This window comes from Desmodus rotundus, chromosome 3, assembly GCF_022682495.2.
Source record: "Desmodus rotundus isolate HL8 chromosome 3, HLdesRot8A.1, whole genome shotgun sequence".
Lineage (NCBI taxonomy): Eukaryota > Metazoa > Chordata > Mammalia > Chiroptera > Phyllostomidae > Desmodus > Desmodus rotundus.
Window position 1 is genome coordinate 27938794 of NC_071389.1, and position 25642 is coordinate 27964435.

Below are 25642 nucleotides of genomic sequence, written 5' to 3' on the forward strand. Positions count from 1 at the left end.
ATTGGTGGCTGGCTTTGAAACCAATATACAATTTTACTCAGATTTGGAGAGTAACTGGAAGCAAGCTTTTCAGAAAGGGTGATGTAGGGTCAAATGTATGAGAGGGAATCGCTCTGCAGTTAGCTTGGGAGGGAAAGGGTGCTGAGGGCCAAGGGTCCTTCATACCCGGTGGCACTTGCAGTTTCCCTCGTTTTTTTTAGGGAGGCCCCTCTTTGCTCAGTTCCTTTATCAGGGGCAGACAGGCAGGGTGTGGCTTGTTGGTCTATAGGGGCAGCTGGAAGGGAGTGTGTGGGACAGACAGCGGGAGCCCCTGGCTGAGGGCTGCAGGCATTAGAATAAAAGATGAACTTTTCCCGGGCTCACCTCCAGAGCCCTTCCTGATCCTTCTGCCTAATGCCTGATCTCCCCGAATGGATGGAGGGAGTATCCACAGCTTGGAGACTCCAGTTCTGGTGAACAAAGGGCCCCTGATTCTTAAGGTGGTAAGTCCCTCTTCCTCTCCTTTCTTCATTCTTTTTAGTGTTTTACTTTCTCAGGACGCTCAGGTTCATTGGAGAAACCATCCCCTTTCTCCTTACTCACGAGAACATTTTAAAGGACCAAATGAGGCAATGGGAAATGAGCACAGAAGGGGATGAGTGACAAGGGGACTGGATGGGTTTTTCTAAGGACTCGTTGTGGTATTATCGTCACCATTATTGATCATTACAGCTATCATTATTTGTCCAGCCCTTACTGTTTTCCAGGGCCTGGGCTTTGTGCTTTCAGACTGATCACTTGCACATTTGCAGGGTTTTCTTAAGTTGCTTGGAGTTGTTAAGTGAGCTTCTGTCGCGGTGTTTTCCTCGCTCCTAGAAGCAACGGCTGTTTAAGAACTGCATTCCGCCCTTTTTCTAAGAGTCTTCTCCCTAAATTGTATCACACTATCCAGAGCTTTTTAAAATTATTGTTTGGATTACAGGGAACGTTTCCCATTGCTCTTAAAGACGGTTCAATCGTGTGACTCTGAAACGCTACATAGTATTTCATTGCAAGAATGTGCAATTAGTTAATCACTCCTGTTTTAATGAACTTTTAGGTTGTTTTCAATTTTTCCTTTTCATAAATAATTTTGTGATGAGCATCCTCACCATCAAATCTTTGTGCGCATCCTTATTTATTTCATAAGATTTTTGTCTGGAAGTAAAATTGCTGGATTAAAACTTTTACATATTTGCAAATCGTTTGATACTTATTGCTAAATTACCCTTGTGGAAGTTGTTCAGCAATGGACGAGAGAGTCATTTTGCCCACATGTATGATAACTCTGGGTATTATTTTTTCTAATATTTGACAATATGAAGGAAGACAAAATCGTATCTAACTGCATTTCTCTGGTGACTAGTGAGTAAAAGTCCTCTTTCTGATGTCATCCTCTCCTGGGTTAGTTTGCTCCTGTGGCTTTTTACCAGTAATCAGTAAGTTGATAACGTGCTTCAGGGAGACTCCGTTGCTAAAGCCACCTCAATCGCCCTCATTACACAGAGTGGCAATCTGATGGAAGGGCTTCATTTGCCTTTTTATTCTTAGAACCTGGCACAAATCATTTCACATGTATTTTCTATGCATCCTTACTGTAGCCCTATCTATGAAGTAGGTACTATTATTGAGTTCATTTCATGTGTGAATGAGAGGAGGCTGGAGGAGTAAACTAGACTGTCTAAGGCCACACAACCAGGTAATGGCCGAGCCAGGGCTTGGCCCCAGGCTGACTCTAGAGCCCATCCTCTGGATCAGTTAATAAACAAGCTGAATTTAGGAAGACGGGGCCATGGTTGGGGGAGGGCTCCTCTCGTTTGATTTCAGGCAGCCCCGGTTCAGTCTGGAGCTGTGTGTCTTTCTGGCCATGTCTACCCAGGGCATGTTACAGAAGCACCTTTTAATTGAGGGACTGGGGTAACTCTAGGGGATCCTGGGCCTGCCTACTCCCACCTTCAAAGAAAAAAGAGATTTTCTCATTTACTTAGTTTCTCCTGTTCAGTTTCTGAGTAGCTGGCAACCTGCAGACAAATGGATGGGATCAAGGCAAAAACAAAAACAAAACCCCAACTGCAATTCTGACCTCACTGTGTCCTAGTGTTATGTTGCCATTTGCAACACTGGGGGGATTAGAGGAGAGAACCATATGCATCAGGATTAAAAACCCCAAACACCCCAAACCAGCGTGCTGCTGGCCACAAGAAAAACAGCCCTGGAAATGTGTTCAAAGCCTGAGTCCATCTTCGGTTTCTCAACCTCTTGTTGACAGACCCACCTCCTCCAACCCCCATCTGTGCCCTGTTCCAAGACCTTTAAGGACCGGGACTGATAACTTTTACAAAGACCCCCTTCTTTGGAAAAGATGTGCAGTCTTGGAGAGAATTTAGGAGATGATCTCTCCCATTGAGTGTTTTTACATTTAAACTTCTTCCCAATAGTGGTGTGAAAGATTAGTTTCCTGCTATGGGAATTTCAGGCCATCAGGTAGGTGGGGAACCCTGTAGGGTCTCTCTGTAGTTAATGCACTCAGTGCCCCACACCTCTCAGGGGTCACAGCTCATCTATTGAGCATGTGTGCTGCCAGGCATTGGTGGCAAGTGCTTCACATGCCTTTGTGCCCTTTTTTTTTTTTTTAAAGATTTTATTTATTCATTTTTAGAGAGAAGGGAAGAGAAGGAGAAAGAGAGGGAAAGAAATATCACTGTGTGGTTGCCTCTCACATGCCCTGTACTGGGGACCTGGCCTGCAACCCAGGCATGTGCCCTGACTGGGAATGGAACTGGTGACCCTTTGGTTCGCAGCCCGCGCTCAATCCACTGAGCCACACCAGCCAGGGCTGAACCCTCTTTGAACCCTCACAGTCCCTGTGAAGACGGTTCCCTGTTTTATAGACCTGGAGGCCCCCAGATTTATACAACTTTCCAGGGACACAGAGCTAGTGTAGCGCTTGGGTGAGCTGAGACTTGAACCCAGGTCTTTCTAACTCCAGACCCTGAGTTTGTAGGATCACTGCCTTCAGGGTGAAATGAAGGGACCTCACTGCCTTGGTTTGCTGTTTCTCGAGAGTCAAACTGAAAAGGCAGTCAGGGTAGAGCTCCAGGCCCCACTGTGGGTGGACGATTGGCCTGTAGCATTTCCCAAGCCTGGCCCAGGGCATTAGATGCAAAAAGAGGCCAGTACTCTGGTGTTTACCAGGTTAGTTCTGGGTGTAAGTTCTCAGCCTTCCAGACTCTTGCCTGTGCCTTCGAGAGCACCCGCAGTGTCTCACCCTCAGTCCGCACCCACCTCCTCTGCACCATCATCCTCACTCACAGAATTTATAGACTCAACCTTGACGCCAGCCTGTATTCAGCACTTTGCTCCTTCAATGCTCACAAAAATCCTGCAAGGAGGCACACTGATAACCGTTTTACAGATGGAGAGATAGAGTCTCAGGGAAGTTGAGTCACAATGTTACACGGAGGTAAGTAGCAGAGCTGGGATTTGAACACTGATCTGTGTGATTCCTGAGTGTCTGCTCCGCAGCCTCCACCTCCTCCCCACCTCCTAGGTTGTATACTTCTTCACATCAAGCTCACCGCCCTCTCTGGCATCTGCCTGTCTGTCCTCCTAGTTCAAATGGAGACGGCAAGTTCCTCTGGCTCTTGGCTCTCCAGCTGCCTCAACATACTCATCTTCCTCCAGCTGCCCATACACCTGTCAGGTAGGAGTCCCTGACTCTCTTTCCCTGCCTGGGGCATCTGAGCAAGGAGTCCCAAGAGTAAGAAGGGCTGGCGACAGGCTTTCTTTCTTTTGGGGTTCTGCTCTAACCGCAGTGCTTTCCAACGACCTTCTCAGGCTCTCTCCTTCCCCAAGATATCCCCTTCATCCTCTGCCAAACTCTCGCTCTCCCGTCCCTCCCAGACTTCGTTGTCTCCTTTTTGTCTTTACTGCACAGGGGACTCCGACAAGTTCCACCTGGCCCCGCTAGGGGGCACAGCCAAGCTGCTCTGTCCGCTGACCCTCTGGTCGGTCAAGGACATCACCGAGGTGCGTTGGCTGCGGACCCCGATTTCCGGACCCTCCCAGGTTGTTCACGTGTTCCGGGGTGCGGGAGACCGCCAGGAAGACGTGGTACCGGAATATAAGGGGAGGACAGCGCTGGTGAGAGACGAGCAAAAGGGAAGTGCCACATTGGAGATCCGCGACGTCCGGCTGGAGGACCGAGGGCCATACCAATGTCGGGTCCAAATTGGAAACTTGAGTCGAGAGGGCACCGTGAATCTGCAGGTTGCAGGTTAGTCATTTTTCAAAGGGGAGTGGATTATGGGATGCCGTTACTGGTAGGGGTGGATTTGGAAAGGTACTAGGTTGCAGTCAGAGACTGCCTCGTCCCTTTGGGAGACGCAGGGCCAGGCCAGGCGGGGAGATGGCAAGCATTCAAGTGCAATTAACAGCCTCGCCCCCTGCGCACCCCGGGCGACCATGGGGCCGAGGAGAGGGCTCTGGCCAGGACCAGGCTCTTGCCTAGGCGCTGCCAGGCAGCTTTCCTTTCCAGTTCTAGGCTCCGACCCTTACATCCATGTGAAGGGCTACGAAGCTGGATGGATCCATCTGGTGTGCAGGTCGGTGGGATGGTTCCCAAGGCCTTGGGCCGAATGGAGAGACCCTCAAGGCAAGGTGCTTCCATCCGAGACCGAGGCCTCTTCCCTGGACAAAGCTGGGCTCTTCGAAACAGCGATATCCAGCAAAGTCGAGGACAGCACCGTGGGCAGCGTGTCCTGCGCCATCCGCAACGTGGCCCTTGGCCAAGAGAAGACCGTAGCCATGGTCATGGCAGGTAAAGGCTAGGGCAGAAAACAGGTTCAAAGGCCCTGGTGGCTCCAGAAAAAAACTCTGACCATAGTGGAAACTTTATAAAGCACTTCTGAATTTTTTTAAGTACTAAGAATAACACGTTTACTGTAGAAAACTTTAAAAATACAGAATATTTTAAAGAAACAACACAAAGGCCTCTCATAAATTGGAGAGACCTACTGCTAACATTTGAGGCATTTCTTTCAGGAATTTCTTTCACGCATGTATCTCTGAGTGTGTGTTATTATGTATATGTATTCTTCTGCTTAGGGCGATTGTTCCCCTCCACTTACAAGGCTGTGAGCATTTTCTGCCCATGTCCTTAAGTAGTTCTCTGCAATGTGATTTTTAAGGGCTGCGTAGTATTTCATCGTGTGGGTATAGCATAATAAAATTAATCAGCGCCCTGGGGTTATTTTTAAGGTTTTATTTATTTTTAGAGAGAGGGGATGGGAAGGACAAAGAGAGGGAGAGAAACATCAGTGTGACAGAGAAACAACAATCGGTTGCCTCTCGAACGCGCCCTGACCAGGGACCAAACCCACCACCCAGGCACAAACCAGTGACCTCTCACTTTGCCAGACGACGCCCCACCAACTGACACACCAACCAAGGCTCAAAGCCCTATTTCCTGACATCTGGATAGTTTCAGCTTGTCCTCTAACAGTGCAGTGAGCATCACTGCACGTAATTTGGGAAATGATTTGGATTATTTTCTTAGAATGTTTCCAGAAGTAGAATTAATGGGTCAAAGGGTTATAAGCTTTTGAAAGACCCTTGAAATGGAGCCATGTGGCAGAGAAGGCTGGTTTTAGGGCCAAGAAGGATCGTGTGGCCTGGGGTCCCCGCTGAGGAGTGATCGTGGACCTCTGCGAGTCCCTTTCTTCTTTTCTCTCTCTGTCCCCTCCCCTCCCTTCCTACTGCCACTGCCTTTCACTAGTGCTAAGCACTTTACGTCCTCCTCTCTTTACATCTCCCAACAACCCAGCGGGACCGGGATCACTATCATCCCTTTTCACAGATGATATGGAGAGGCTTGCTCTCCTGCCTGGGGTCCCAAGGTGGATGAGCGAGGACTCACACCCAGCGTAGGCTCTTCACCACTTGCCACGGTTCCTCCTCTGATCTTTTTTGCTTCTCTATTTCTTCTTTCCTTTCTCCTGCCTAGGCTTTAGGCCTATAGCTGTAGGCCCACAGAAAAGGTTTTGCCCCCGCTGATATGGCTCAGGGCAAAGGGGTCACTGATTGCAGATCCACAGCAGAGTGAAGATTCGAAACGCAAGCAGGTGGCCCTCGTGAGGAGACTACAGGTGATTGCTGAGGAAGCACCTCCAATTCTTGAAAGAACTAGGATAATTCTTCCATTGAATTACAGAGCAGGGTGAGGTTGTGACTGGGAAGCTGAGTTTAACCCAAGGTCTTTAGGCAGGACCATCAAAACCACTCCTGAGAGATGAACATGTCGCTTTAAAGTCATCCCTGAGTTATCCAGTGTTTGAGTTACTGAGAGAAGCAAAGAGCCTCACCAGCCTTGGCTGGAAGTCTCTCCCTAAAGGCGACAGAGACAGTTGGGATGTGCCGAGCATCTTCCATATGAGGTGGCCAGGAAGAAGCTCTGAGATATCTGGTGAGGGTTGTCATTGGCGGTTCTGTTCCAGCCCCACCTCCAGGGAGGATCTCCTCCGCAGAAGTGGCTCTTGCTGTGGTCCTGCCTGTCCTGGGGCTTCTCATTGTGGCGGGCATTTGCTTCATCTGGAAGCAAAGAAGATCAAAAGGTAACTAAGTGGTAAGGGAGCGCAGGGTGGCAGGAAGTGGGACTGCGGCTTCTCCAGGAAAAGACTGGGAGGAAGGAGACCTAGACGTGATGATGATATAGGTTGGAGACCCTGCAAATTGACTGGGAGAAAACTGGTAGAACAACGCTCTGGGACTCATATTGCAGAGATCAAAGAATCTGCAGAAAACTCCTGGGAAGAGCTGCGAATTCTCACCTTCTGAGAAATTAAAAATAGCTGATCATGCTAGCCTTCTAATTAATTAAGAAATCCAATTCTATCCATTGGATAAAACCCTCATAAACATGATTGCATTTCGCAGGACCTCGGGGTTGTATGGCACCTTGAAAGACACATGATCCAATACCCCTTTCCCTACCTAATGGTTTAAAGACCCTCTAATCCTTTCAAATGGTCACACATCAACAGTGACAAGGAGCAAAGTCCTACGTAGGCAGTTTGTTGTCCTTGGACAACTCTGCCTGTCAGAAAAAAACCCTTCTGAAGCTGAGCTGACCTCTCTCTCTCTCCTTCTTCCAGAGAAGCTTCTGTATGAACAGGCGATGGAGGTAGGTGAGTGTCCTGGCATAGGGGGGAATGTTTCTGCATTTTACTCATTTTTGCATCTCCAGTGCCCACTTATCTAAACTGTGTACCTGAAAACCCCAATGACTGCTGTTTTTGGTGGCGGCAGTGATGTGGGTTCTGTACCTGTCGTTTCCTGGCTTTGCTGACTCTGACTTGTAATTGCTTGCCTTTCAGTGTGTTTGATGATGTTTGTCTGTGGACTCACTGCTTGATCTGATTCTGTGGGAGTCGTGTCGGTTAAACATGGGGGAAGCTCTTATTCATTCGACAAATAATTGATAATTGTCTACTAAGGTACCCTGGGCTGTACTAAATGCCAGGGATACAATGGTGAGGAAAAGCAGTCTTCACTCTCCTGGAGCTTGCAGTCCAGCCAGGGAGGTATACATGAATTAAATAATCGCACCGATAAATGTAAAAGTACAACAGTACGCACGCCACGAATGGAAGTTCTGGGAGCTGTGAAGATTTTGAGCAGGGGGAGCCAACCCAGCTTCAGAGACAGGAATCTGCAGAGGAAGTGATGTTTGATCTGGAGGATGGACAGGCAGGGGAAAGAGGGAACAGAAAACTATCCGAAGCAGAAAGAATAGCTTGAGAAGGAAACACAGGCAGAAGGAGGGGAAAGGTGACGGGGCGAGGCTGCACAGTTTGGCAGGGGCCAAGCGGCCCAAGGCCTTGGAGATCGTGTGAAGGACCTTAGTCTTTCTCCTCTGGGCAGTCGTAAAGGAGTGAGTGGGATGTCTCGGCTAGAATTGTGCTTTGAGAAGCTCTCTCTGGCTGCACAAGACACCAGAAGTAGCAAGACAGGACTGGGGGCAATTCGGGCTACTCGTTCTGTCATCCAGGTGGGTGATGATGAGGGCCTGGAACAGGGAGGTGGAGGTGATAACAGAAGTGGACAGATTCGAGAGCACATAAAATCAGTAGGAATCAGGGACCTTCAAGGTAATGGCGTAGAATCTCATTGTTTTTTAACTTTTCTCCCTCTAGAAAATCTTCTCTCAGACCATGCCAAAGAAAAAGGTAATTACATGTATAGAATAAGGGGTAGGGAACAAATAACATACTCATTCTCCTTTTATACAAATGCTGACAGTCTGTTACAATGCATACATTATACAGACACACACACACATATCCTCCATTCATATTATTGGAATTTACCTTCCAATCTGAAGGGGTCGTGGGGTTGGTGGCCCTGGGCGAGGGGATGCGCATGATAAAAATTCATAGGTTTGAATTATCACAAGCTCCCTTTATCAGCCTTTCCACCAATCATCTAAAAAGGAGGATCTATATTCTATTTAAAAATATGTGAATATGCTCATCTGGGATGTATGAGAATCTCAAGGACCCGTACAACCTTTGCATCCGACAGGTGGTGATACAGTGGGAGTGTCATGGGCTCTGGGGTCAGCGACACCTGGCCACATCACTGTGGCCATGGATGTGTCACTTCACGGCTGTGAGCTCTGGTTTCCTCATCCATAAAATGGGGATAATGAATCCCCTCACCTGATGTTTTTTCAGGATTAAAAGCCACAACTTAAAAAAAAAACACTCTCCTATTACAGTGCCTGGAACTCCTTTCCCTTATTGCTATTTCATCTTCATTAATTGCGTATTAGCTCTGGGCCACTGAGGGTAGACGTTAGATGCCCAAGGTACAAAAAGTAGGCAGGGTCCTGCCCTTTGAAAATCTAGCTGAGAGACAGGTCACTGGCTCAGAAACGGTTCCACAGGCAGTGATTTGGGCATCGCCTCTCCTCTTCCCTTACGTCTCCTCCCAGCGGGTGCGAGTGTGGGCGTGCCCCCTGCAGGGACACTGCAGCTGTTCCGTCCAAGGGCAGAGGCACCGCAAGCGCCGTGCAGGCGTGAAGGCCTGCAACTGGGAGTCAGACAGGCTTGGGCTAGAATCCTGCCTTCTTGGCCACTTACTAACTGGAGGACCTGGGCAAATTCCTGTGTCCCCCTGAGCCTCAGACCACCACTCTGGAGAATGGGAACAATTACTACATTGTCGAGAAGACTCAGTGCCTACCTCATTAGGAGAATAAAACACAATAAATGAAGGCTATTAGTAGTGGAAATATATATTTATATTATCTATATCCATTTATTTATATTATCTATAGATAAATAAAAATAATGTAAACAATATTATGCTTAACATTATATAACTATAACATCAGTTATATTAATAACATTAACATAAACTATGAGCTCCTTGGGGGGCATGTCATATTTAGCTTCACTGCCCCAATGCCTAAAGCCTAACCCATGCCCAGCCCTTAGCACGTGGCCTGGCAATGGATTCACATGTATAACTTCAAGTCTCTGCCAGGGCCAATGCTAGGGGAAATGTGGACAGGATGGCCCCTCTGGAGAAGCCACAAGTACTCCCCTGAAGCACGCAAAGCATTCACATATGTCTCCACACCATCTGGAATCTCCAAGCCTGTGAATCTCTCCTCAGGACTTCAGGGGGGTTACTGTAGAGAATAATAAAGCTGTCCCCACAAGTCAGTGCGGGGCCTCCACTGTAGATATTATAAACGGGAGGTAATAAAAGGGCAGCAAGGCATACACTCGTGTACACACGGTAACAAACATACGGAAACACTCCTGTAGACAGCGAAGAGAAACCAGACAAAAAGGAAGGGGAGAGGTGTGACTGCTCCAGCGGCTGATAGGAACATCATCCTTTCCCTGTGGGGGTGGAGGGCTGAGCCTTCCCGGGCTTAGGGATAAAGCAGAGTGTCTGCTCACTCATACCTGTTTCTGGTTTTCTTTTTTTTTTTAGGAAGGCTCCATAAAGCCCTCAGTAAGTTCTCATCGGCGGCCCAGACCTCCTACTTCCAACATCTTTGCTTCAGGATGGGTGTCTCAGTTTTACTTCCTGAGGCAGAAGGGAGGGGGCCAGGGTACTTCAAGTTGTAGGGTTGGAGATTTCTTGGCTCCCAATAGCCACTTTTCTCAAATATTCCCTGCTCCCCTTTCCTGTACAACAGTTACCTAGTCTCTAAATGGGAAACGTTCAACCAGGAAGAGATGTAGCTCCCCTAGGTGAAGCCGTCTGGAAACCCTTTAATCACCAGGCCTGACATTCCCTTGGGTGGGATCCAAGGTGGATGGATCCTCATTAAACGGAATGTGGGGCAGGGTTTCTCCACCGTCTCATGTAAGAGACCCTCTTTATTGCAAAAAAAAAAAAAAAAGTTCAGACATGGCATGTCTGTTTATTTTACCTTAAAAAATATACATAAGAAAATCTACTTGAAACCCAGCGATGGTTTTAAATGAACTTATAGTTTATTCTTCTCTCTCAACATCTACGCACATTTACATTGTTATTACCAGGATGTGTGAGATGTGTTATTTAATGGGTCGTAGGCAGGTTTGGCTCACTTGGTAATTTGCTGGCCCTGTGCAGTGTCTCTGGGGAGCCTGGTGCACGGCCAGGAGCCGCCGCTGCTGCAAGCGCGGTCACTCAGGGGACGGGGATGGACATTCAGGGGATGGCTGGTGAGGGTCTGATGTGGGAAGGTGGTTGGGATGTGACTGCAGCTTTATGCAAATATGGAAGCGCTCGTTCTGATCTGTCCAATTGTTTTTATTCTTTAGAGAAACTCCGGAGTGAACTGAGTAAGTTTCCCGTGTTAACACTTCCAATCCAACCTCTCTCCTGTTGATTCTTCATTCTCAGTGATCGCTCACCCCTCTTGTTTCTTTTTTTTTATAGAGTTGAAAAGAGCTGCAGCCAACTCAGGTGAGGCGCACTGTCCCTGTGCTCGACTCCCGCCCTCTGGGGGTTCTCAGTTTCTCCATCGCTTTTGCAATCGCTTTTCTGTCTTTCAGGCTGGAGAAGGGCCCGGCTGCACTTCGGTAAGTCACACCGGTGAGATCCACCCACATCTCCGAGCCCCATGTTCTGTTCCTTTGGAAGGCAGGCTGACTTTCTTTTTTTAATCAAACCTGTTTATCTACTTATCAAAAATTTAAAAATCTTTGTGACTTTGGGGGAGGACCACCGTTAGACTCAGAAAATTTGTCGGTTATTTGTATGTCTTCTTGGTGACTTGTCTGCTCTTCTCTCTGTTCTGGCTCCTTTTTGGTTTGTGAGGATTCTTTCTATATAAAGTGTAGAAACTTTTAGTCCTATTTGTCACAAATTATTTTTCTGAGTTTTTCATTTGCATTTTAATTCCTTATATTACTTTTTTGGTGCACGAGTGTCGTATTTTTAGGTAGTCGAATTTTTAAATTTTTTCCTGTGTAGTTTGTTCTATGCTTTCAGGTTTTGGAAACCCTTCTTATCCCACAACTGGGCAAACAGCCAGAGCTCCCCTCTCCATCGGCTCATCTGCCCCGTTCTTCTCGCTCTGCAGATCAGTCTTCTTGGGGGTTGGTGATGGAGATTCTCAGAGAAGGGAATGACTTGGGCAGATGCCCCAATATTATAGACTACAAAAGTTTTCATAGTTTTATTCTAAAAGATTTGCACATTTCTCTTTTAATTTATTCCTAAATATTTGCATTTTTTGCTGCTGTGTCAATGAGATGTTAGTTTCACTGCTTGGGTCCTTATCAATTTTCCAGGCTGTTCGTCTCCCCTTTGTCCACACCATCTCCCTTCGGGGAGGTACAGCAGGACTGATGAGTGGGCCACCTGAGAGCACCCCAGGTCACGCTGGTTGGCATTCTGGGAACGCACAAACCCTTCTCACACTCACAGTGTGGCTTCTCCCACCCCCTCGGCGGAGGCCACGCTTCACGGATGTAACTCCCTGAGAACAGCCTGTTTTCTCTACTAGGGGTAGGAGGGAGACTCACCATGACCTTCCACAATTTTAAGGAAGACTCCTTCTCTCTGCATTAACATTTAAAAGTAATAATTATACGCAATAATTTTAGCGAACAGAATGAGCATCGTCCGCTCCCTGTGTGAAGGAGGCACTGCCTCATGCGTCAGCTCATCAAGTGTGCACGACAGCTCTACAGTGCAGGTGCTGCCATTTCCCCCACTTTACAGATGGAGAAACTAAGGTTTGGAGATGAATAACACGCCCAAGGTCACATGACTAGCCCGTGGCAGAGCTGGGACTCCGACTTCCCGTGTGGCTTCTGGGTCTAACATCAGAGCCAATGTTTATTATCACACAGTAGTTTCCTTTGGACCATCGAAAACAAAGGCAGTATTTCCTAAGGATTAAGGCATCTTCAAAGAAAGAGGAAAAACTTTCTCTTCTTTTATTTAATACCTGACCAGGAGGCCTAGGAGACTGGAAGATGCTTTTCTTTGGTTTCAGGATACATGGGGTAGAGGGAATCATGAACTAAAATGGGTCAGTGACAGGGGGTACAGACCTAGAGATCATTCTTCCCTCCAAAACTACCCAAAGATCCTGTAAGACCTCAGCTTACCTCTCTGTGCCTCTCTGCAGTGGCGGTGACCCTGGACCCCGACACAGCTCATCCCAAACTCATCCTGTCTGAGGACCACAGAAGTGTGAAGCTCGGAGACAGAAGGCAGCCTGTGCTTGATAACCCCCAGAGGTTTGATTTCGTCGTCAGCGTCCTGGGCTCTGAGTACTTCGTAGCTGGTTGTCACTACTGGGAGGTGTACGTGGGAGACAAGACCAAGTGGATCCTGGGGGTGTGCAGTGAGTCAGTGAGCAGGAAGGGGAAGGTCACAGCCTCACCTGCCAACGGACACTGGCTTATGCGACAGAGTCGTGGGAACCAGTACGAAGCTCTCACGTCCCCGCAGACCTCCTTCCGCCTGAAAGAGTCCCCACGCTGCGTGGGGATTTTCCTGGACTACGAAGCAGGAATCATTTCCTTCTATAATGTGACCGACAAATCCCACATTTTTACTTTCACCCATACTTTCTCTGGCCCCCTTCGCCCTTTCTTTGAACCTTGCCTTCACGATGAAGGGAGAAACGTGGCTCCTTTAATTGTCTGTTCAGAACTCCAGAAATCAGAGGAATCAATTGTCCCCAAGCCAGATAGAAAAGGCCGCGCTAATGGAGACGTGGCCCTGAAGGTGAACTCTTCCCTCCTGCCCCCTCAGGCATCAGAGCTTTCCTCACTCGGGGACATGACCCTGCCCTGGTCCCCTGACCTTGGCCCTGCCCTCCAGGGGCTCAAGGTTCCTTACTTTTAAGAAGGTGCCTCATTACCTGCTCCCCTGACCATCCAGCCCAGTGCTCTGGCCCAACATTGGATTCTGGAACAGCTCATCTTCTTTCCCCAAATTCAGACCCTTTTGTGGTTTCCAGTCATGCCACTTATCTCCTGGTCCTAAACCCTGTCCTCTTCTGTGGACTCGAAGTTCCCATTGCCCTGGGAGGATCCTTGAAAACCAAATGAACAATCAGATTCGGCTCAGGTGGTGATGTTGAATGTGCATCACTGGGATCCAGGGTTCTCCATTCAAGGTGCTGTTTGGGAGGACTTCCTCTTACCTCATCCTGCACTCCGGCTTTTAGTCATGAAGTTTCCAGGCCCAGTCCCTGACTTATTTTGACAAGAATTGCTTCCCCCTGCCCTCTCTCTCTCTCTCTCCTTTTTTTTAGTTCAGGCCCTAAGCCCTCAAAGACAGCTTTTTAAAAGTAAACATATTTTGGGTCACATATTCTTCCTTCATCCTTCTGGACTATAGGGTGGGGCAGAGGGGGTGGGGGCAGGAGAAAAAACCTACTGTCCTTTTCTATTTTCTTCTGTTTACAGCATAGTTTGTAATAGTTTGGTGATATCCGGAGCTAATGTATATGTTTCCAAAGCTAATTTACTTGTTACTGATAACCAGGTACAGGGACTTTATTTAGTTTATTTTATTTTTAATCCTCATCCAAGGATATGTGTATTGATTTTAGAGAGAGAGGAAAAGAGAGAGAGAGAGAGACATTGATATGAGACAGAAACTTCGATCAATTGCCTCCCATAAGTGCCCCAACCGGGGATTGAACCCACTACCTAGGTATGTGCCCTGGCCGGGAATTGAACCGGCAATCTTTTGGTGCACAGGATGATGCTCCAACCAACTGAGCCACCCAGCCAGCGAAGGCACAGGGACTTTAAATGTGGTAGCTGGAATCCTGAAAAACCTCGGGAGCACATCCGGGAGCTGGGAAGCACAACTTCAAACAGCAGGCCAGCCGTGCGTGGCCTTGAAAAGCCAGCTATGGATGAGTCAGTCTGTTGCGCTGGCCATTTTGAATATCCCCTTGAGATTTAGAGAGGCCCAGCCAGAAAAAGCGGCAGTTTTAACTACCATTGTAGTCACTTTTCCCCCATAAGACATTATACGGGAAGACTTGACTATTTGTGTAGCACACTCTTACCTTAGGTCAGAGAGTAATGATTTCAAATAGGAATTTGATAGACCAAGGGTGAGGATAAAATAATGAATCTGATTTTTTTGTGTGGATTGCAGAAAGAAGTCTAGACTCTTTCAAGTCATACCACATGTGTGGTCTGGCCCCTTTTTGGAGAGATTGGCTCTCAGTTTGCAGATGGATACTCAGTTCTACCCAACCAAAACTGGATCTTTCTGTCAGAAGTTCTCTGTTACTTGGTTAGTGCCTGTATTGGTCAGCGTTCTTCATTCTTCATGGAAACAGTATATATGGAGAGAGAGAGAGATTATAAGAAATTGGCTCATGTGATTATGGAGACCGACAAGTCCCAGGATCTGAGGGTTAGTCAGCAGGTTGGAGAGATCCAGGGGCGCCAATGATCTAGTTCCTAATGAAGTCTGGAGGCCCAAGACCCAGGAGAGCCTGTGGCATAATTCCAGTTTGAAGGCCGACAAGCTTGAGATGCAGGGAGAACTGGTATTTCAGTTTGAGCCTGAACGTAGGAAGAAGCGGACGTCTCAGTCGGAAGGCTGTCTGGCAGGAAGAATTTCACTAGGGGAAGGGTCAGCTTTTTGGTGCTATTCAGGCCTTTAACTGATTGGATGAGACCCACCCGAATTAGCGAGGTCAATCTACTTTACTCAAGCTAATGATTTAAATGTTAATCTTCTCATCCAAAAATACCCTTACAGAAACATCTAGAATATTTGACCAAATGTCTGGGCACCCTGTGGCCTAGTCACGTTGATACATAAAATGAAATACCACGGTGCTTGAGTAGAATTTTTCCTTTGCTTTTGTACAGTTCTTAAATAAAAGTTTGGTATCCATTGTTGTTATTTACATTGCGAATGAGAAGGTGAAGGAAAAGGCTTTGGACTGATAAGAGAAAAACATATAATGGGTTTGGTTTCCAAACAGTCTTGAATCCACTGAGCAAGCTTTAATCACAGTTAAAAATAAAGCCACAGTTTTATTTCTGAGCCTACCTTCTTAGCATTTTATTTAAACCAAGTTATAAAGTAATAGTGTATGTGGGGTATTGATACTTCATTCATCCATGTTCAGTTTCAAACCCACTTTCTGATTCTCCCAATCTTCACATTGTTCACACTAGCTTCACCCAAGAGAACTTACCAGCAGGAGAGAAATCTGTCATTTGTGGAGGCAGAAGCTTGATATATCCTTACAACAACTCTGCCAGGAATTTTACAGCGGAGAAAATGGTGCTCCCAAATAGCTGGGTGCTGGAACTGGGATTCTAAATCCCGTTTATCTAGCTCTGAAGACAACAGTCGTTGCAATGAAATACCGTGCAGATACGAGAAGCCTGCTCATTTCGCCTACCTATTCATTTAGGCTTTTTTCTTTTAAAAGTGAAGCCTAAAAAAAATAAGGAAATTCCTAATCCTCGTCCCGTGAGCAACAATCAGGTTTCACTGCAGAAAACCCCTGTGCAAAGGTGTGAGGAGATCCGGAGGCGACTCTCGGACAGGGAACCTTTAGCTTCTCTGACAACTGGATTGGGTTAGTTGATCTTTAAACTCCCTTCCAGTTCTACAATCCTTTGATTTCAAATTATGAACCTCGGTGGAGGCTCGGGACTCCAGGCTTCGTGGGATGTCTACAGGACCGGCAACATTCACCAACTCCTGGAGTAGCGGCCGCTCTACATATTCTACAACTTTCCAGACTAGTGGCCCGGCACGTTGGGCTTTTAACGCCGAAGCGCAGAAGGAAATCTGACGACCTTAGGAGGAAACCCAGTGTCCACGGCTGGGCTCAAAATTTGGAACATTTCTTCGTTGAATCTACGGTGTTCCTCAGGACTACAACTCCCAGCAGGCCACGCCTGCGTCCAAAGCTTATTGGCGGTTCCGCTCGGGTTTCTTGCGGTGTGGCAGCTAGAACAGCCAATGGAAAAGAAAGACAGTTCTCAGAAACCAATCCTGGAGAGGCAGGGTGGGTCCTTTCTGGGTTCCGGCTCCGGCCCCTCCCGCGGCCCTCCGAGGCAACGCTATACCTCACCGAGCGGCGGGAGCGAGGTGCGTTCAGGTTGGGCCCGGGGGTACGGGGGAGGTGGATATGTTTTTGCGGCGACTCTGAGCATGGCTCCTTCCATCTCTCCGGGGAGCTAGAGGTTGTGGCTTTGCTCCCCGGATCCAGTGAGGGCAAATGGGGCCCTGAAATCCCGACCCCTGTCCACCTTCCCCAGCCCGCGGGCCAGACTGCTGGCCCCAGTCCTTAACCCCTGTCCCTTCTGTTGGCCTTTTCAGTACTGCAGTCCCCCTGCTACTGATCATACATTTGGGGTCAGCCCCTCTTCTCCCACCTCTCCGGGCCCAAGCCCGCTAGCAGCTCCGAACCCAGCCCCTGTCCTCCAGAACGCCCGATTCCTCGGGCTGCGTGCGCCCTGGGCTTCTTCCCTGCCCACAGCACACAGCCCAGCCTCTTGGGCCCGGTGCCCCGACACCTCTGACTGCAGTGTTTGCGCGCTTTCTCCTGACCACCTTCTCTGACCCTCTGACTCCTTTGATCCCCCCATCTCTGACCCGTTGTCCAGGTACCCTGCACAGTTCCCTCTTCTTCTTTGGTCTTTCCAAGCTCCTCTACCCCTCCCGCCCCCCAGTTCTTGACTTGACCCTAAAGAACCCAAACTTTGGCCCTTCAGACCAACTTCCAGCTTTGTCTCTTCCCTCTAGTCTAGGCCTTTGGCCTGTGGCATCTCACCAGCCCCATCTTCTTGGCTCTTATTGTGTAGACCTGACTCCACCTCCACTGCCAGAATCCCTTCCACTCTGGGTCCTCCTTGTACCTCTGAGCCTCCCGGGAAGACCAACTGGATGGGCCCCTTTCTCCCCCAAATCTCTGAAATGTGATGTGAAAGTGTCTCTCTGTAACTTACCTACCGTTTTCTCAGTAGATAGTGGGTTCCCCATATCTGTGAGTCCCAATCTTACTCACCCATTCCGCAAGTCCTAGCTGGAATACCACCTTTTCCACGAGGCTGCTCATCCCAGATCTCTTCAGGGAGAGATGCCCGTGTGGTCTGAAATCCCATGGCACTGTTTTCTCTTCTCTCCTTCCTCCCTTCCTCCCTCCCTTCCATCTTTCTTCCCTCCCTCCCTTCCCTTCTCTCTCCCTCCCTCCCTTCCTCTCTCTTTCCCTCCTTCTCTCTCTCGTTTCCTCTCCCCTCTCTCCCTCCAACACTAGTGTGGAGCATAAAAGCACTGGCCTTGGAGTGATGGACATAGGTCCCAGTTCTGCCGCTCACTTGCCGTGTGCCCTTGGGCAAGTTACAATTACTCTGTGCCTCAGTTTCCTTATCTCTAACATAAGTTGTGAGAATGAAATGAGGTGATTCACATGTAGTGCTTAGTCCAGGGCCTAGCACTTGGTATGAGCTTTAAAATATTAACTCCTATTATTGGTTCCTGTATAGTGTGCCAGCTGCTGTATGAGGCACTGAGGAGTGGGAACAAAAGTGACTAAGGCACAGTCGCTGTGTCCCTGGAACTTAACCTTCTATTGTACAAGAGTTTCTGGAGTTCACAGCCTGTTTCACTGTACTTTGCCATAAACTGTTTGAGGGTAGAAACCACAATCCTAAGTCTTTCTGCTCTTACTTTGACCCAACATTCAGACCTAGGTAGAATCAGAGCTTGGTAAAGGGTAGGTTCTCCGAGTAGCAGGTTTGGGAGCACGTGGAGGCTGTGTAGCCCACTGCACGGAGCCCTAAGTGGGGTGGGCAGGGGCAGGGAGTGAATCAAGATCATAATCACTCATACATTTAAAAACATTTGAGTCCTGGGCCTTGTGCTGTGGAGAGATTACCAAAGTGACCCAGTCCCTACCCTCAAGCTGCTTATAAACTACCAGGGGAAACAGACATGTATATGGATAATTGCAAATCAGAGTAAAAGCAAGTACAGGATTCTGTGGGGGCTCAAAGGAGGAAGCGGGCAGGAATCAAGATACTGCCGAGGAGCAGTGGGTGAGAATGTTCGCAAGCACAACATGGGCTCTGGACACAGGCCTTGATTTATTCAACTGATGCACAAATATTTATTAAGGATCTACTGTATCTGACCGCCACTACTCTAGGAGTTGAAGTTATATTAGTGAATAAAACAAAGACCCTGACCCTCATGACTTATGTTTTAGCAGGGGGAGACATAATAAATGAGAGACACATAAATAAATGCAGTCTTGGAAGGTGAGAAGTGCTGTGGGGAGGGGGACTGGGAGTGTGGGAGGGGTTGTGATTTTTAAAAGGATGGTCAGGAAACAGTGTATAAGTGTGAAGGAATAAACTGATGTTTAGCTGCATATTTGAAAGTGAAGCAAGCCTATTTTAAACATGGCTTGGCTAGATTCCTCCAGAAACACTTTCTAACAGAGATTGGTGAACTATAGCTTACCTCCTTTTGTCTTAAATAAAGTTTTATCAGGGCACAGCCCCATTCGTTTACATATTGTCAGTGGCTGCTTTTACAATTCAACAGCTGAGTAACTGCAACAGAGCTTCTAAGGCCCCAGGCAGTCACTAAACATTTACTCTCTGGCCCTTTACAGGAAAAGTTTTCTGACCCCCCTTCTTAAAGACTCGAGGCTCTGTCCATATTTCACAATTTCGATTTTATACGGTCTTGTACCTTTTTTTTTAATTAAAAAAGCTTTTATTCCTGAAAAGATCACTAAAGGGGTCTTTTTCATTCCTGTGTTCTTCGCAGGTCTAGGAAATAGTGTCTTCAACAGTTGTAGTAGCCGCTGTCGTTCACTGAATGCCTAGTAAGTGCCACCCAGGACACTGAGCACGTCCCAGGCGTTTTCTCTAACGCAGAGCCCTGCAGTGCGGGTGGGTTACCGCAGTTTCAGTGGCGTGGGGACCGAGGCTCAGGGCGGCAGAGTAATTTGCAGCGGTATAAAGATGGTATGTGTCACCGTCGGGATCCAACCCTAAATGTAGTCAGTGCCCGCCCGTTACTTTATTGTGCTGTTTTCCCCTAATACGGGCTGACTTGAAGGAAGCATCAGTCTTTCATTTTCTATCATCGGCGTCCTGGCACCGGCTGTGCCTCCCTCCCTCAGCCCTTCGTTCATGTCACTCTGCACAGTGTCTTCTGCAGCCCACTCTGCCTTTTGAAATGTTATTTCTTCATGGCCCAGAGGAAACACCAGACCCTTCTCTTATCACAAGTACCATATTTTTTGGGCTATAAGACGCACTCCCCCAAAAAAATTTGGGAGGGAAATTGGGGTGCATCTTCTAGTCTGAATGTAGCTTACCTGGCTCGCTGTGGGGAGGAGGGGACGGCGGTAGAGCAGGTTGTGGTTTTTTTCCCCCTATTTTCCTCCTCTAAAACCTAGGTGCGTCTTATAGTCCAAAAAATATGGTACTTTTGTCTTTGCCTCATTCCCTGTCCTTGGCCTGTAGGGCCTCAAAGGAATGCGTGCAGCTTAGCAAGCACTTACTGATTCTGCACAAGTAGGCCCTGTGCTCGGTGCTGTGTGTGGCTAGCTGTGTGGGGGGAGTGTGGTTTGTGTGTCTGTGCCTGTGTGTATGTAGCATGTGAGTGTGTGAGATTGTGTGTGGTGTGAGGATAGATGTGTGCGTATGGGGTGTGATTGTGTAGCCGTGTGTGGCTGATGTGTGGGAGTATGCTGTGAGTGTGGTATGTGTATGTGTGTGACTGGGTGTATCTGGTGTGTGAGGATGGCTGTGCATGTGGTGTATGTGTGTGCGAACACACATGTGCTGTATATGGTGTATGAGAGGGGACGTGTGTACTGACCAATCAGAACAGACACAGGCTGAGGACCTGCAGTAGGTCGGAGGGCTCAGATGTTAACTCTTTAGTTGCTGGATTATGGTGAGGTCCTAGGAAGGGAAGGGAGGGGTGGCAGAACCCTTATGAGGATTCAAAGCCAGGCCTTATAAACAAGTAGGAGTCTCAAGAATTAGAGGTTCTGTTATGATCGTTTTGAAAGCAGACAAATAGATGGATACTGTTAAGGAAGGTATTTTTCAAAATAAAAATAAGAGGAATTTTAGTTTAGTTACTTACAATTGGCAGAAAAACTGAACTCGTTCTAAAATGGAAGCTCCTGTTCTTGCACGTAAATTATAGCCTAGACCATTATTGCTTAGTGGTATTAAGAAAAATGGTATTAAAATTTGCACAAATATTATTTGTTGGTGGTGGACAAAGCAGTGCCTTCTTTTTGTTCTGGTTTGATAGCTTTAAATATCTGGAGGTTCGTTCACTTGAAAGTAAGTACAGGCGTTCTATGCAATTACTTCCATTAATTGAGGTCACTTCTGATGGCTGGTTCCGTGGGGAGGGTGTATATCCCTTCAGACAGAAGAGACGATTCCCTGTGACCTGGTCCGCCCCAGGGAATAAAGGTGTTGGCCATTTGTGTTCCCTCTCAGGGCTCGGAGATGGGCAGTGAGAAGGAGCAGGATCCAGAACAGCACCTGCCTGAGGAAGGGGAGCGGGGTAAGCCTTGGAGAGTGGATGACTCGGAGGTTTTTCGGATCCCAGCTGGGGAGAAAGAGCATGGGCAAGAGAGCCAGTCGGAGGGGCCACAAGGGGTTCATCCAGAACAGCCACGGCAGAAAGTCACCGTGCCCACTGGAGAGCCAGGGGACCCCATTGCTCAGCCGAGGCCTGAGGCTGAGGAGAAGCCCTTTATATGTGCCCAGTGCGGCAAAACCTTCAATAATACCTCCAACCTGAGAACACACCAGCGGATCCATACAGGTGAGAAACCTTACAAATGTTCTGAATGTGGCAAGAGCTTCTCGAGAAGCTCCAACCGCATCCGGCACGAGCGGATCCACCTGGAAGAGAAGCACTACAAATGTCCCAAGTGTCAGGAGAGCTTTCGGCGGCGCTCGGATCTCACCACGCACCAGCAAGATCACCTGGGCAAGCGGCCGTACCGCTGCGACATCTGTGGGAAGAGCTTCAGCCAGAGCGCCACGCTGGCTGTGCATCACCGGACCCATCTCGAGCCTGCGCCCTACATCTGCTGCGAGTGTGGGAAGAGCTTCAGCAACAGCTCCAGCTTCGGGGTGCACCACCGCACCCACACAGGCGAGAGGCCTTATGAGTGCGCCGAGTGTGGGCGGACCTTCAGCGATATCTCCAACTTTGGAGCCCACCAGAGGACCCACAGAGGGGAGAAGCCCTACCGGTGCACCCTGTGTGGGAAACACTTCTCCCGGAGCTCAAATCTCATCCGCCACCAGAAAACGCACGTGGGAGAGCAGGCTGGGAAAGATTCCAGCTGAAGGAGAGTGAGGGAGAGAGAGAGAGACCCACTAGGAGTCTAGAAAGATCTTTAGGATCTGCTGCTGCCTCCTTGACCTCAACCCATTCACCCCACTTTGGAGAATGGTTTCCTGTTGCCTCTGAAGCCAGGGTCTCCAGGATGCCTTGAGAAGGGACTCGAATAAAAATCCTGGCCCCCTTCCAAGCCTTGGAAAGGCAGAAGATCTGGTCTTGGCTTCATCTCCTTGGGGTGAAAGAGAAATAGGATAGGTTCAGTACATGCTCATTTCATTAGGGCCACTGGCCTTTGAGGAAGGTCCCTGGCCTTTGAGAAAGTACCTATGTGATGGGCATCACTGTCTGAAGACCCTCCAAACCGTGTATGAACTGCTTAGGACACAGTGCAGTGGCCCGCTAGTTCCCATCTGTTGTGCCCCAGCTGGGCTGGGGGGAGCAGTCCGCCCAATGGAAGGGGCCTCCTTGGCCTGGAGAAGAGGCCTGAGGTCCTGCCTTAGAGATGAAAGGGAAGCCCTCAGGGAGCGGTGATCCAGGGACCTTCACACTGCCCCCTGTGTGTGACTTGTTATCCCCACCCTAACCTGCCTCTGTTCCCCGAGTGATTAGCAGTAAAATCCTCCAATGCAAAGGACCTGTGTACTCATTTGGGGCATTAAAGAAGTGGGGCACGGGGGGGGGGGGGGGTGGTCCCTCTGCAGCTGCTCTGGGAGAAAGTGGAATTTCAAGGAAGACACAGTGGGTGGTTGCTCTGGAAAGCAAAGGAAGGCAGGCTGGGTCTCTGGGCCTCCGAGGAGGAGGGAGAAAGGGAAGGAAGTAACAGTAATTGAGCATCCACTGTATGCCATAGATTCCACCGGTCACATTCACATCCTTTATTTCATTTAGTTGTCGCAGCAACCCTCAGGGGAATAAGATGAGGAAACAGAAGTGAGGAAGGTGAAGTCAGGCAGAGTTCACACCTGGGCCTCCCTGGATTCTGAGATGATATTCTTCACTACACTTACCTTGCCGGCTCTGAAGCAGCAGCCGCTTAGGGGGCTTACCTGGAACCAAGTGATTGCCTAGAGGTGGGGGCTAGGGTGGCCTCTTCACGGGGCCCTGGACTATGGGCTCTGCAGGAAGTTAGTGCACCTTTTCAACTTTAGATTATTGAGAACTTACTCTGTGTGTAGGAAAATGACAGCAGCAGGGAGTAGGACGTGGGGGTGGGGTAAGATGAACCCGTAACGAGAGTCTTTGACCTAAGTAACAAAAACTGAGTGCCCGCGTCTGGGACAACTCAGCAGGGATGGTTCCCAGCTTCCTGCGCTGGTGTAGGCCTGGTTCCACAGTACAGATTCCAGTGTTTTCTGCAGAGAAGTTTGGTGTTCACCCAGATTGCCTATAAATAAAAAGACCCCTCTCTACTTCCAGTCTGCAGCCCTGCTCCTCTGGCTTGAAGGGCCTTCATTTGTAGCCAGCTGGCAGAATGGGACTGTGGCACCCGCTTTGGAACTGACCACCCGTCACCTGACCTATCACAGGGGACCCTGCCACCCACCCAGGAAGGGACGTGCCCAGGAATTTGACACACTCGGTCCTATTGAATTCTCGACCACCTTGCGAAGGTAGAACCACGCACCTTTGACAGCTGCAGAAACAGGCTGACAGAACATGACTTATCCTAGACTACAGGTCAAGTAATGGCAGGGTCAGGAACTGAACCTGCTTCTGCCTGATTCCAAAACCTGTATTTTCCCAGCTTTTAAAGAAGACTTCCCAAATGATTCCCTAACATTTGTATGACACTTTATACTTTACGAAGCACTTTTATTTTACATACATTTTCCTACTTCTTGAAAATTTCCATACAAAATATTTTAAATGTAGAGTCACTCAAGCTGGCACGTATGAATTCTCACAGTCCCAAATAGTAAAAGTCGCCATCTCCCAAACATCCGCTGAGCACTGGTTATTGAACACCTACTACCTTTGATCTCCACAACGTTACCAAACAGACCTGGGGGGTGGAGGGGACAAAATACTATTACCGAATGGACCCCCCTTCTCCTGGGGTCCCCCTGTACTAGGTTCACCTTGCCCGCCACCAGGAAATTATAGCTCTCATTGCCAGAGATTGGTGAAAAGGAAAGGAACTATTTATTCAAAAAGTTTTGCAGACTCAGAGTAATGACTTAATGTCTTCATTAAAATCCCAAAGTCCCTTAAAACACCCAGAAACACACAGTCCTTCCTTTGCCCCTTTGCCTGGTCCTGGGTACCATATCTCAGGAAAAGAAATAGAATTCCATGGCTCCGGTAGCCCCTGGTTCTTCCCAGTAATCCGTGCTCCGCTGGCAGGCCTCCCTCGGTTCCCAGCACCATCAGCTGTATCACCACCGTGATCTCCAGTTCTGAACCCAAACACGAGTGGCACCTTCTCCTGGCCCACCAGCAAGAGTCCTTTCACCCCTTTCCTTCCCGCAGCATCTCTCCTGCATTCTTCTGAACTGCTGAGAGCTCTGCATCGCTGCTATATCTTGCTTTCCGGCTTCCTCAGCTGTGTGGTATGTGCCTCCCCGCCCTCCCGTGTGCTGCCTTGCCTGGGTTTAAATTCCACCGCCAGTCTGCATCCCCATTTCCGACTCCTCCCACAATCGGCTACACCTGCCAGTATTCCCGTATTTTTTTCAGCTTTTCTGGGCTGCCATACTAAGGCAGGCATGGCTCTGTGGGGTGGAGCAAATCATCTCCAAGCTCTCACGCAGGCGCTGTAACCTCCCAGTTACATCCTGGGTGAAAGTCACTCCCATCTCCCTGGCTCAAAGCATGGCCACAGCTATTTAACATATCCATGAAACCAGTCAAAAGTTAAAGATATGTTAAATGACTGTTCTAGAGGTCATTTGCAAAACTGTTGCAATGCAAAATTACTCAATGGCCCTGCTCCATGTGTCTCATCCCCCAGTTCAGACTTGTGGGGGTGAGGACATCCTATATTTTTAATATTTCCTGGACACCCTGAGTTCTGGACCCCATTACAAATCCCTCTTCGGGGGTGGGGAGAGGCCCTGGCTGCACCCTGTTACAATAACTATCCTGCAAGGTAGCAGTATTCACATTTTCAAGATACGAAAGTTCTGAGAGGCTAAACGACTTTACCTAATGACTGAGCTGGGATTCAAATCAGATATGTCTGATTCCAAGGCCCAGCTCTTCATTGGACCCATGATCCAGCCAGGCCTGCTTGTCGCCTCTTAGTCTGGGAGCTTGGTATCATTATCCTTTAAACCTAGAGCCTTGGTGACAACTACTGTGACTATTTGGGAGTCCTTGCTGCCAGTAAGACCCGGGACCAATGTACAAGGCCCCTACTTTGATCATGGGACATAATTTGCTGACCAATCTCATTTGTCCTTTTTTTAAAAAAAAGATTTTATTTACTCTTTTAGAGAGAGGGGAAAGGAAAGAGAAAGAGGGGGAGAAACATCGATGTGCAAGATAAAGATCAATTGGTTGCCTCTCACACGCCCCCAGCTGGGGACCTGGCCCACAACCCAGGCATGAACCCTGACTGGGAATCAAACCTGTGACCCATTGGTTTGGAGGCCAGCACTCAACCCACTGAGCCATGCCAGCCAGGGCTTACTTGCCCTTTTCTGACCAAGTTCATGGGCTAGGGTTTCTGTGTCATCCAGACTTTTGAGTCTTAATAACTTAGTCACTCTCTGATTTCCCTTTTTGTTAGCTTCCTTTATTTTCTCCTTCACTCTCTTTTCCT

At 48.4% G+C, this 25642-nt stretch overlaps 2 protein-coding genes across 5 annotated transcripts; both read left to right on the forward strand.

The window, feature by feature from the left end:
- Window positions 1–313: 313 nt before the first annotated feature.
- ERMAP (erythroblast membrane associated protein (Scianna blood group)) lies at window positions 314–13430 on the forward strand. 2 transcript variants are annotated; one of them, XM_045190934.3, is made up of 12 exons: window positions 314–482; window positions 3569–3721; window positions 3956–4294; window positions 4556–4837; window positions 6513–6629; window positions 7170–7202; window positions 8211–8243; window positions 10024–10044; window positions 10845–10865; window positions 10963–10989; window positions 11079–11105; window positions 12665–13430. In XM_045190934.3, the coding sequence occupies exons 2-12, from the start codon at window positions 3637–3639 to the stop codon at window positions 13387–13389; spliced, it is 1710 nt and encodes a 569-aa protein (XP_045046869.1). In that variant the 5' UTR covers window positions 314–482; window positions 3569–3636; the 3' UTR covers window positions 13390–13430. The 2 variants fall into 2 exon arrangements, with proteins under 2 accessions (XP_045046869.1, XP_045046868.1); XM_045190933.3 differs by having other exon boundaries at window positions 317–482; window positions 3632–3721.
- A 2863-nt stretch (window positions 13431–16293) lies between these two features.
- ZNF691 (zinc finger protein 691) lies at window positions 16294–22504 on the forward strand. 3 transcript variants are annotated; one of them, XM_024554820.4, is made up of 2 exons: window positions 16294–16629; window positions 21021–22504. In XM_024554820.4, the coding sequence occupies exons 1-2, from the start codon at window positions 16501–16503 to the stop codon at window positions 21882–21884; spliced, it is 993 nt and encodes a 330-aa protein (XP_024410588.3). In that variant the 5' UTR covers window positions 16294–16500; the 3' UTR covers window positions 21885–22504. The 3 variants fall into 3 exon arrangements, with proteins under 3 accessions (XP_024410588.3, XP_045046872.2, XP_045046871.2); XM_045190937.2 differs by lacking the exon at window positions 16294–16629 and adding an exon at window positions 19256–19375; XM_045190936.2 differs by lacking the exon at window positions 16294–16629 and adding an exon at window positions 19497–19517.
- The last annotated feature ends 3138 nt before the right edge of the window (window positions 22505–25642 follow it).

Excerpts from the sequence above, each read along its gene's own strand:
- ERMAP (XM_045190934.3), top strand. The coding sequence starts at position 3,637 with ATGGAGACGGCAAGTTCCTCTGGCTCTTGGCTCTCCAGCTGCCTCAAC. Across the intron at positions 3,722-3,955 it reads GCTGCCCATACACCTGTCAG|GGGACTCCGACAAGTTCCAC; the intron begins GTAGGAGTCCCT and ends TTTACTGCACAG. Across the intron at positions 10,045-10,844 it reads AAGGCTCCATAAAGCCCTCA|AGAAACTCCGGAGTGAACTG; the intron begins GTAAGTTCTCAT and ends TTTATTCTTTAG.
- ZNF691 (XM_024554820.4), top strand. The coding sequence starts at position 16,501 with ATGGAAAAGAAAGACAGTTCTCAGAAACCAATCCTGGAGAGGCAGGGT. Across the intron at positions 16,630-21,020 it reads CACCGAGCGGCGGGAGCGAG|GGCTCGGAGATGGGCAGTGA; the intron begins GTGCGTTCAGGT and ends GTTCCCTCTCAG.